This window comes from Melopsittacus undulatus, chromosome 4, assembly GCF_012275295.1.
Source record: "Melopsittacus undulatus isolate bMelUnd1 chromosome 4, bMelUnd1.mat.Z, whole genome shotgun sequence".
NCBI classification, from domain to species: Eukaryota; Metazoa; Chordata; class Aves; order Psittaciformes; family Psittaculidae; genus Melopsittacus; species Melopsittacus undulatus.
In genome coordinates this window covers 61,490,357-61,502,858 of record NC_047530.1, presented here as the reverse complement: position 1 = coordinate 61,502,858, position 12,502 = coordinate 61,490,357, and the positions used below count along the sequence as shown (strand labels likewise).

The following is a 12,502-nucleotide window of genomic DNA, read 5'->3' as shown; positions in this document are numbered from 1 at the left end:
ACCATGGCTTTTAATGAGAAACCTGTAAAATGGCTCATGGCTAGCATTAAAGACTTCTATACTAGAACTTAGTTGTCAAAATTGTAACACTGAACCTTTGCTTGTTTGTTGACTTCTTTCTACTCTGCACTAATACTCTCCTTGTCTCTCCAGCTTCCTGGATCTGCATGTTAGATTTCAAGCAGACCTCCCCTATTTGATTATATCTGTTGACTTATCCTTTCCACATCAACCTCCCTGAACACATCTGTATTCAACCACACTGGCTCACCAGGCCTGTAGATTTCTCAGACAGATTGCTTTCACTGATGAGCTATCTTCCCATTAATCTGAATGTAGTCCCTTGCACAGCTTCCACCTGTTTTTCTGAATTACAGTTAGTTTCACTTTTGTTCCATGGTCATTTTCTGCTCGTCATTCCCTTCCCTTCTTTCCCCATGGTTACTTTCGTATAGTTAGTATTCCTTAATCACCTTTAGTTTTGTTCTTGGTGTCCCAACCAGACAGTTACCTGGAACATCTTGCTCTACAAACTGGTTTTGATAGATTACTCCCTTTGTCCAGAGTTCTCACCTTCCTTCTCTGTGCCGCACCAGTTCAAAAGTTCCACTAGGGCTGCTATTCTCTCCTCCATGTACAAACAAACAATCCAACAAAATTAAGTGATTTTTTTCCTTATTTCAAGTCTTTAATTAACTTTTCAGAAATGTATCTAAATCCTCTTGGAGTGTTGATTTTTTCTGGGGGGGGGTTAGTTGGGGTTTTTTTTTAGTCTTCAAGAATAGGGTATTGCCATGCAAAGAGAGTCTAGGATTATAAGAAACTGTTGTGGCATAGCTCATATTGCATTTTTATCCTCAGTAGTTGTTGGTTTGTTTTCTTTTGCCACTGAAGTATGTGCGTATGTGGGACTACACAACAAGCTGAGGTGGGAAGGGGAAAGGATAAAGAATTAATCATTTAAAAATCTTCCCCTGTACCAGTGTTCAGTTTTCCACCTATTAAAAACTCTGAAGTTTCTGTGTAAAGCTGTATGTGAACTATTAACAAATACAGCAAATGTTAAAGCATGTCATGTGTTGTGAGCCCTCTGTGTCAACTGTAGTACAACAGTGCATTTGTATCACAGTGAAACATGCATTTCAGTGCAGTGAGTTAAATGTTGAAACTTAAAATGCTTTGAGGCAGTAGTTTTCTTAAACATTGGAATTTTAAGTTAAGACTGAGGGAGCAAGTTGACATTCTGTGTGTTGAAGTCATCATTTTGGCTTTTTATCAAATTTAAAGTTTGAAATAAAATATTTATGTCTGTGAATAAGAGAAAATAAAGTTGTATAGCAATATCCCTATTTAACAGGCAACTTGGTGTAAAAGTAATTTAACTCAACTAATCAGCATGCTGCAACCTATCCCTCAAGCATTTCTTTCTCCCTCACCCTTTAAGATACCTTAGACTGTATTTCAGATCTAGAATAACCAGTGCCATCACATCCTCCTATTGCTATAGGCACAAAACAAGTATTTCTCCAAGAGACTGTCAGGAAAGCCAGGCACATCTTGAACAAACATGCCAGAGAGAAACAAGTGTTGGGTGGCTATACTGTACACCCTGCTGTTGGGTGGCTGTACTGTACACCCCGCTGTTGGGTGGCTTTACTGTACACCCCGCTGTTTTTCCTAAGAAACTGTTGGAAAGGATTGCAGAAAGTGAAAAAAAAAAAAAAACCTAATTAAAAGGAGCTGGTATAGCTCACAACATCTGAAAGAGAAACCAGAAAGTTTGCGTAGCACAGGCAGTAGACCCTTAAGAAATAAGTTGTCCATAACACATTTTTCTTTCATGCAACCTGTCAAAAGCACACAACAAACGTATTTGGTCAGAAGTCATGTTTTTGGTGCAGTCAAAACAGGTATAAATATCAGAAATAGTTTGGGTGGGAAGAAACCTTCAAAGCTCATGTGGTCCAACCCCCTCACACTGAGCAGAGACATCCTGAACTAAATCAGGTTGCCCAGAACAACATTCTTGAATATATCCAGGGATGGTGCATACACCACCTCTCTGGACAAGTGTTCTGGGTTCAGCAGTAGCAGTCATTTTTCTCCTTCTTAGTAGCTGGTGCAATGCTGTGTTTCTGACTTTCAGCCTGAGAACAGCGCTGATAACACTGATGTTTTTAGTTGCTGCTCAGTAATGTTTACTCTGACCAAGAACTTTCTGAGTCTCATGCTCTGCCAGGGAGGATGGGAAGCTGGGAGGAAGCAGAGACAGGACACCTGACACAAATTAGCTAAAGAGGTATTCCATACCACAGCACGTCATGGCCAGGATGTAAACTGGGGGCAGATACCCGGAAGGGCTAGTTCACTGCTCAGTCAGGCTGGGTATCAGTCAGTGGGTGGTGAGCGGTTGTATTCTCTTCCCTTGTTATTCCCCTTATCATTATTATTATTGGTGGTAGCAGTAGTGGTTTGTGTTATACCTTAGTTACTGGGCTGTTCTTATCTCAGCCCATGGGAGTTACATTCTTTTGATTCTCCTCCCCATCCCTCCAGGAGCAGGGAGAGGAAGGGGAGTGAGCGAGTGGCTGTGTGGTTCTGGATTTCTCCCTTTTAAGAATGAAAGGCTGCAGTAACGTTTCTCTAGAGCCTTCTGTTCTCCAGGCTGAAAAACCCCAACTCTTGCAGCCTCTCCTCACAGGAAAGGTGTTCCATCCCTTTGATCATTTCTGTGGCCCTCCTCTGGACCTTCTCCAACAAGTCCATGTCTTTTTTGTACTGAGGACCCCAGAGCTCCAGTTGAGTATAGGGCCAGAACCACTTTCCTTGACCTGCTGGCCATGCTCCTTTTGATGCAACCCAAGATACAATTGGACTTCAGGGCTGAAAGCACACATTGCTGGCTCATGTCCAATCTTTCATCCACCAATTCCTCCAAGTTCTTCTCCTCAAAGATACTCTTGAGCCCTTCATCCCCCAGCCTGTACTGATACTGGGGGTTGCCCTGACCCAGGTGCAGAACTCTGCACTTGAGTTGTTGAACCTCATGAGATTCACAAAAGCCCACCTCTCGAGTCCAAGTCCCCCTGTATAGCTTCCCAGCCCTGGGGTGTATCAACTGCACCGCTCAGCTTGGTGTCATCTACAAACTTGCTGACGGCATACTCAATCACACTGTCTATGTCACTGATGAAGATATTAAACAGTACTGGTCCCAGTACAGACCCCTGAGGGATGCAACTTGTCACTGATCTCCACCCAGATATTGGACCATTGACCACTGCCCTCTGGATGCAACCATGCAGCCAATTCCTCATATACTGAACAGTCCACCCATCAAATTCATGTCTCTCCAATTTAGAGTGAAGGATGCTGTGGGGGACTGTGTCAAAGGATTTACATAAGTCCAGATAAACAACATCCATAGCCTTCCTTTATCCACTGATGTAGTAACTCCATCATAGAAGGCCACTAGGTTGGTTGGGCAGGACCTGCCCTTGGTGAAGTCAGGCTGGCTGTCTCTTATCACCTCCCTCTCCTCCATGTGCCTTAGCACAGGTCCTAGAAGGATCTGTACCATGAGCAGCAGACGTTTAGATTGGATATAAGGAAGAAATTCTTTACTGTTAGGGTGGTGAGGTACTGGAATGGGTTGCCCAGGGAGGTTGTGAATGCTCCATCCCTGGCAGTGTTCAAGGCCAGGCTGGATGAAGCCTTGCGTGATATGGTTTAGTGTGAGGTGTCCCTGCCCATGGCAGGGGGCTTGGAACTAGATGATCTTAAGGTCCTTTCCAACCCTCACTATTCTATGATTCTATGATCTCAGGCAGAGGTGTGGTGGAGAGGCTGGTAGTTCTCAGGGTCCTTTCTTCCTCTTTTAAAAATGAGTGTGATATTGCCCTTTTCCCAGTCACCAGGGACCTCACCTGACTGACATGATTTCTCAAACACTATGGAGAGTGGCTTGGTAAATAACCCCAGCAATATAAGACAAAGGCCCAATTAAAGGCTATTACTAAAAAATATTAAAAAAACCCACCAAACTTTAACTTTTCTATTGCCTTCTGGGCAACAACTTATATGAATGTCTGTTTGCTATACATTTTGGAGAATTCGCTGAAGTACACACTAATTACTTATTACTTTCAGGGGACCCCAGAGAACTTTAATATTTTTACAAGTTTTACTAATAGTGTTTAATTACTTTACATGGTCTCTTGAATGCACAAAGTATTTATGTAATAAATAAACCACAAGCATTTATGTAATAGCATTAGTTAACTCAAAGTCTGAAATTCAAAGATTTCCATATTTTAAGACTATACCAAGTATTATGATCTAATTGTTTAAGAATGTCAAATTAGTAATTATATAATATATATATTCAGTACTATATTTTTCATCATTATTATTATATTATTTTTTCATTATATATATTATATATTATGAAAAAATGAAGGAAATAGTAGAAATAGAAACCAACTTTAGACTATGTATGAGATGTTTAAAACCAGTGCATTTTCTTTTTGCTGAACAGTTGCAATCAGTACTGTATCAGACAAACTTAATTTAAGCCTCCTGTAAACACATTAACCTTAAAGCTATTTTTCCTTATCCATGTAAACTGAGGTTTCCTTACCTCATACCAATTCAGTGGTTACAGCTTTAAAGAATACCTTTAGATCCACATAATGAAATAAAATTGTATGGTTAAGCAGAACAGTAATAGATTTCTAGATAAAAGGATTTCTGCAAAGACCAAGAAAGCTCTTTTACTTCAAAGCCTCTGCTCAAAGCTTACATAGTGTCCTATGGTACTGGCATAGGTGTCGGCAATCCAGGACATCTCCCTCTCCCCTGTGCTCATATCAGGAGCAGGCACATCAACACCAGGTCCTGTTGGCAACAGTGAAAACGGCTTTGTAAGGATCAAACATCTTCAACCATTATTACCTTGGGAACTGTGCAGGCCTTGGCAGAGAATAACTTCCTGTTTTATCCCCAGTTTATTATGCAAGCAACAGATACAACCAGATTCAGTCTTAGATGCTGTATCATGTATTTGTACACTCCTGTCAAAACCTCCAACTTTTCACACAAGCCATTCAGTAAAATGAAAGTCAGTTTGTCAATAAAATGTCAAAGTAATGCATCAAAAGCATTTATGGGTTTTTTGATGATTGTTGCTGTAACAACAGGAAGGGCACTATCTAGGTGATGATTTCTATACATCATCATGTTAATTGTGGTTTTTTCGTCCAACTGGTTGTTTGGTGGTGTGTGGTTTTGGTTTGGTGGGGTTTTTTTGTTTGTTCTTTTTAATTAGAATTTCCTTTTTGTTTCTGTGTTCAAAAATTGACGATAGGCTATTCCTAGTCATAGTACTCTAGTATATGTATTTGATTTTATTGCCCACTTCAAGAAAGAGACACTACATCTTTCTTGATTAAATAAACCCTTGAAGGAACAAATTCTGCCTGTTTTTATTAGATAAATAAAAATAGCATGGGCCCAACCTATTTAAGGTAAGAGGGACTTGCTCAGCAAGATTTTAAGTGCAACTCTGCCTCTACCAAGTTTTTTCTTAAGTATATTTAAACAGTTTATGAAAGCTTTGGCTTACCATAGAATCAAAAGTGAAGACAGATTTAGCCAAGCCATTTTAATTGCCATTGAACTAACAATCACCATAGCTGGCATAGCGTATAGTATTACCATAGTCACATGTAACATCAATAAGTGTGTTTATACAGAAGCTTAATTTAGATGACAAACACTCTGTCTGGAAGAGCATATGACAAACACTCTGGTTAAAGAGCAAGAAAATGCAGATAAATTGATATACATTCCCAGACATCAGGAATACATGACAAAACTTTAACTAGTTACATGCCTTCTTATTCCCTTGAATAAGAATCTCCTTCAGGTAAAATCCTCCATTTAATTACAAGCTGAGCTAGTAACGTTCAGCTTTCTCCAGAGGAGACTTCCAGATAGCAATGCCAGACAGAGAGCTATCAAAACAACTGTGGGTTGAGAGTCTGAATCAAACACCTAGTAACATTACAGAACCTGAGGTTGTTAGAATGGGCACCTATGCTTTCTGCCTATCCTTGCAGCCTGTGGTTGCCATGGGTGAAGCCATCAACTTTCTCTGGGGTGGATCTTCTATTTCCTTCCTGTGTTTCCTCAGATATCTGCCAAAAGCCTCAAATGAGATTACAGGAAACAGTAACAGTGAAGAGTAATATCGGAGATTAAAATTGCAACAGACTTTGTCACTATTTTATAACCTGTCTCTAAGAGAAATGTGATTCATTTCAGATCCTGTGAGCTCAGCTTTTGTGGCTTTTCATAGCAGAACAGCCACAAGAAAAAGGTTAAGACAGCTCCCTTTAAAATCCACTAAGATGTAATGACTCAATTCTTTGTGGCTCTTTGCTGAAAGTACTATACCCAAATTATTTACAGCTCTCAAAAACATGGTTATTTAAGGACACTATCCAGTGGGTGCTGTCAATGCACAACAAATCAGACTCCTAATTTTTAATAGTAAAATTGCACAACATACCTATAAAGCCTTTTTTTGCCAGCTCCATGGTAAACCTTCTTGTGATCTTTTCTAATTCATTGTCCTATAGAGAAGATGCAATAAATATAACAAGAAATCGTTAGTGTTTATGAATATTGGCTAGAACTTATGTCCAAGTATAAACAGATGCCCTTTTCTTTTAGAAGAAAGGATGATTCATATATTAATATAATTCATATGCCACTCCCTAACAGACCCTTAGTATTCAGGCAGCACAAGGACACATTCAGCTTTCTTTCTATACATTCTGATCCACAAGAAGTCGGGAGTGTGGTACAGGAAGAAGCTGTGCTTGTAGCAGAGATTTCCAGCAACCAAATCTGATATCCTATGAGAGAGATTTATAACCAGCAATAGCTGGCCTGCCAGCTGTGTAACCATCACAGTCAAACAGCTTCACACAAATCCTTACAGCAGTTTTGAGCTTAGAATATCTGCTACATATTCTAGTATTCCTTTCTGTATAAGTTATTTTAATTAGGGCAAGGTGACAAGCCTGCAATAGACTTTTTATAAGCCTAATTAGTTATTATTCACATGGAACACTGCATAGAAAAGTTTAATAAAGCATAAAGCTATTTGTCAAAATAGACAAAAAGATTTACTTTTTTTCTAAGAGTAATTTAATTTAAGCCTTTATTAAGAGTATCAACCTGCTAAAAGTTCAGGTTCTAAATTATTTGTATTTTCCTGACTTCAAGGAAAAAAGTAGTAAGTTGAATATTGAATATTCCACCTCTGAAACACAGACTTTTAAAGAATTCTTTTCCTACCTATGGCCATGCATAAGGTAAATTCAGCCTTTACAGAGGCAGAAGAGGCAGGAAGTTTTAAGTGGTCAGTAATGCCCTTAGGAGAGCTTTTTTAACTGGCTGGCCTCGGTACTGCAGAAAACTGAGATTTTATCTATGATTAAGCTTACTGTGTAGTTCTTGGGATTGATCTTGACACCAGCCTTTGCCCCACCAAATGGCACATCTACAAGAATGCAAAGGAAAATCATTTTACTTTTTCAACAATAAAGGCAGAACACATCAGTAATATGTGTGAATAACTGTATCTTTGATTTTAGTAGTGAATTTGGTTTTGCCACATTTAGGGCTTCACAAGTTTAAGCTACATGATTTAGGTATTCCTATAAAAATGGGAAATCTTTCAAGGGCAGCTTGAAAATGGTCTTCAAAACTCAGAAGTTCATGATTTAAATTTCCTACACTTCAAGCCTTTGTATTTGGCATTTGTAGAAACAGTGAGTTCTACAGTTTACATTTTACTGATTTAGCTCAAAAAATTTTACTTTGGAAGTCATAAGTGTCTTTATGAACAAAAAGTATTTTGTTTCCTTATACATAATATGCAGACTCTCTCCAAACTCCCCTACAGTTTAGTAGTCATGTATGAAATATACTTCTTTATAACCCATACAGGAACTTTACCCTTCTCTCCCCACAGCTTCCCTCCCTGAGTCCTTTCCAGCTCCATCTGTTCCCCCTAAAATCAGCCCCCTCCTAATCCAAGTTTGTCATACTTTGATTTGAGTTCAAGATGCAGCATTTTAAAGGAGGTGGTACCTAGCAGAATTTGGACTTTTCAAATGAAAACGCAACTTTATTCAAGCATTTACAGTAACAGCAGAGGGAATATGCATTATTATTTTGGTCACTATGTATTTTTCCCACCTTGTGACAGGTTTTAGGCAGATCAGTGTCTGATCTAGCACTTTTAATTTTTTAAATGCAAATTACATTAGTACTAAGTGAAATTACAGATTGTATCCTTGCTTGAAAAATTATCACTTACCAACGACAGCACATTTGTATGTCATTAGAGATGCTAAGGCTTTCACTTCATCCACACTAACATCCAAACTATAACGAATACCTGTAAGAGACACATGAGAAAAAAAGGAATTCACTGAACAACTTCTTAGGTATTTATAAATTGGGAAGGTTACTTCTATACCAGCCACCTGTAACATACAATGTAATTTATCAACTTATTTGCTTTTAGAGTTGAAGAACAATTCCTCATTCTCATACTTAAATATCTTTTACTTAGCAGAAATTCAAGACGTCAGTAGTTCTCAATTAAGCAGCTTAACAGCAGTACTCAACATTGGAAGAGAAGTGAGGATTCCTTGTGATGAAGGTGAGACAAGCTGATAGGTAACTAGAAGTACAGTTTTCGAGAGGCTGATAAAGCTCATCAGCATTCTGTAAGATTTTTAGCTCTGGACTTCATCTACTGTACATACAAGAGGAACTTTATTCCTTAACATAACTTATCAGTACAGGCTATAATCAAGATACTTTCGCTAGGGTAATGCAATCTCCTGTTATGAGCCATATGTAGCTTCAAGGCTCTAGCTGCTAAGCACAGTCACATAACAGAAACCATCAGTCCACTCCATTAATTCAAACATTTTGATGGAGTAACTCTGTCCCAGTAGCAAGCTTGTGTGACCAGGGCCACCCAGCCTGCACCCACACAGAAGCCAGCCCAAGCCTGCATTCTCTGCTCCAAGCCATTCAGCAGAACTCCAAGTGCCTGCTGACAGGTGGTCCAGATGCAAACTGAAGTAGTTGTGGTCTGATAATGGCTTGGATGCACAGTGGGTTATATCAACCGAACCACACAGCTTGGTGTCATCAGCAAACTTGCTGAAGGCGCACTCAATCCCACTGTCCATGTCACCGACAAAGATATTGAACCAGACTGGTCCCAACACCGATCCCTGAGGGACATCACTTGTTCCTGGTCTCCAGCTGAACATTGAGCCATTGACCACATAAAGTGATGTGTCACCTGCCTGACTCTTACCAGCCTTCTAAAGAAATAGGCTGTAGCTGTGCAATAAATTGACTGCATTCAAAATTAAAATTCATGGATTCTGGAGGCAGTTGCAGAGCAGAAAACATTTAACCAAACAGGACACATATACAGAACCCTAAACATGATGTTTAAGATCAACACAGTGCCCAAAATCATGTGGCCGCTGATAATAAAAACAAACCCTATGGCTATATATTATATTCTATCCAACCTTCTCCTACATCACTAAGCATTTAACAGAGCCATGAAGAATTTATCATCCCCACCCCTGCTCCCCAAATCCTTGGCTGTAGGCTGTGCCAAGTTGCATGGTAGTTTGTAGGAGGCACAGAGTGTCCTTCAGATGTCAGGACAGGCACCACAGGTTTCCTATTATGTAAAGGGAAGACCATATTCAGGTCCTTAGGAGTGAAAAAATGCCAGCATACATTATCCAAACTGAAGTACTGTGCTGCTATGAAAGCCGCTCCTGAATGCTCTGGAAACAATCCCAGATTCAAAGGAACTGAGTGCTGCTCAAATAAAGCTGAGGGCCAAGTGCTGCTTTATGCGAGTTCAATTGGTAAAAGAAAGTACCATGCCTCTGCACAACAGAATTTAAATGTAGTGTGTATATGGGGGAAGGGTGGTCTCCAAAAGCAAACTAACTAGTTTCTGACTGAAATAGCTGTAAGGTATTCCTATCTGGGATTTCAAGAACATTCTCACAGAAGTAATATTCAAAATGTAAGTGGAATCTATCAGAGCCCAACAGACCAGTCACAGTCACAACATACATGGGTTTTTTTTAACATGTCTTACTCTGATCCTTCAGAAGAGCAATTGTCCTTCTGGCCAGGCCCCGAGCAAGAAAACAACACTGATGGCATTGACTGTCCTGCTGGGGGAGCAGCTCCCTCTTGGTTGAGTGGGTACTCTGGGGACAAGTTTCATCTGAGTATTGCTCAAGGCAGCCAATGCTGAAGCCATAATCTATGCTGGGCAAAAATGTACTCTGCCCCTCCATCCCAGCTGAACTAGACCACTGTGTACTTATTCAAGCCATATATTTATTAAAACTTCAAGTTGCACATACAAAGTAGTTTTGCTGTAACTATACTCCTGCAGGCACACCAAATGTTATCTGTTGATATATGAAAAGCAGCAGGGGGATTAAATAGTTGGGAATAGTTACTTTATACTTTTTGGCAGGAAAGAAAAGTATGAAAGGAGCAAGCAGCCTCTTCTGCACATCATATAGGAGATGGGATCTGAAAAGGTGAACAAGGAGCACTTTAACTAGCACACTCAAACACATGCTAAACAGTTCTATCTCCAGTGTCCTTGTATTACAGTAATGGCTTATTACAAACTTTATTGTAATAAATATTAAACTTTAATTCCAAGGAAAATACGGAAAAAGCTGTAAGACTAGCCAAGCACTGTAAGGCTTTGAGCCAAGTTGCCTTTTTGTCACCCATGTCCGTGTACCCAAATAGGGAAAATTTTCAGACTTAAGGCTGTAACTGTCTTTTTCTGGACAACTTCATACTTCTGAGCAAGACTTAGGTTCTTTTCTAGCCTTTTTTAACAGTTCTAATCAGAATGGCTTGTTTGTAGGCTTTATCTTCTGGACTGGGAGACTAGTCAATTCTGACAGCTGTGCTGACTTCACAAGCCACTTTGTTTCAGTTTATCTGCTAAAAACTTCCATTACACTGTAAGGCAAAATTCAGTGTGGATTCCAGGTTTCCTCCATGTTTCTTCCTTTCTGTGGCAGGAGTGGATAACATTTAAGACGTGCTAACACTTCATTCTTTCTCACAATTCAGCCAATTACCATTTTCAGGAACTGAAATCACTCTACAGGAGGCCCATCTCTTGACAGGGAAGTTATTTTTACTAAGCTGTTGGGACTGATGAGAAGCAAGCATCTGAGAATGCTGTACATTCCATCTGCAAGGGGATGCACAAAGATAAAAGACTTAATTTCTATTCTATTTGTACATCAGTGAAATTTAGTTTGACAGCTTCCTAATTTGGCAGGAGAGTATTGCCATGCATTTGTATGGCTCTTTTGGCAGTGCTACTATGCATTCAATAGCCTGAATCTAAAAATGGACCATAAACACAGACAAAATAATCAAGACCTTTTTTTTTAATTTTTTTTTTAATACAGAAGCAAATGAAAGTCACTGCTATGCAGAAAGATTTTAAGTTTTCTAAACCCTGGCAAGTACCACACAGTAAGTCTCTGGAAACTTGTGACTTTTACAGCAAACTAGCTACAAAAAATAGTTTGAAGAAAGCCTCAAGTTACAGTATGACTCACTACCATGGAAAATACTTTTCATTAGGAAACATACGAATTCCTGTTCAAGTTGAGCATTCTCTTTGCTTGCCACACCCCAAGAAGTTAAACAGCATGCTAAGCGACTTTGTTTTCTATGCACAAGACCTTTTAGATGAGGAAATGTTTTCATTTTAATTTTGTTTCACTATTGTTCAGTATAAAGAGAAGGCTTTATCATCACAATGCAGTATCTATGGTTTTTAAATTATCTGCATTTTGGATATATTATACTTCACTCAGTTACCTCTTGCACCGAGCTCAGTAATTGTTGTGGCCAGAGTAAAATTTGCTCATGATTTAAGTTTAGCTTCTTGGATGCTTATGGATTAATTTTCACTTTTCCAAACAAAGACAGTAAAACACTTGAAACACTTTTCAAATAAATATCAAAGTAGTAATTATCAGTACGGTTGCATTTTGGATTCTAAGAAGAGCAGTCGGTTACCCTTTAATTCGGCTAGTTTGTAATACAGAGTGTACTAACAGCATGTAACAAGTATCTTTATTTCAAAGAAAACCAGGTATAAAATTTTACTAGATTTTTACAAGATTTCAGTGGTCTATGATATTGAAAACCAGCCACTCTTCAAGGATGATTATTGCCTTTTTAGTACACTTAAAATCTACACTTAGAGTAGTTGCTGTCATTATTACCTGATTTTCTAAGTGCAGTGATCTTTAAGGGTAATATCTATGGATGCCCTCAACATTAATCAGCGTGAAGTATTCAAAGACAAGTCTCAGAA

General features: G+C 39.1%; 1 protein-coding gene across 1 annotated transcript in view; it reads right to left on the bottom strand.

Annotated features, from left to right (window-relative positions):
- The window catches only part of GLUD1 (glutamate dehydrogenase 1), a 32,839-nt gene that overhangs the window by 12,043 nt on the left and 8,294 nt on the right, over positions 1-12,502 (bottom strand). Inside the window, exons 2-5 of the mRNA XM_031053349.2 lie at positions 8,393-8,473; positions 7,515-7,570; positions 6,572-6,635; positions 4,802-4,896 (exon numbers count right to left, since the gene is read on the bottom strand). Of these exons, the coding sequence (XP_030909209.2) occupies positions 4,802-4,896; positions 6,572-6,635; positions 7,515-7,570; positions 8,393-8,473 (296 nt within the window). The remainder of the gene's footprint in view (positions 1-4,801; positions 4,897-6,571; positions 6,636-7,514; positions 7,571-8,392; positions 8,474-12,502) is intronic.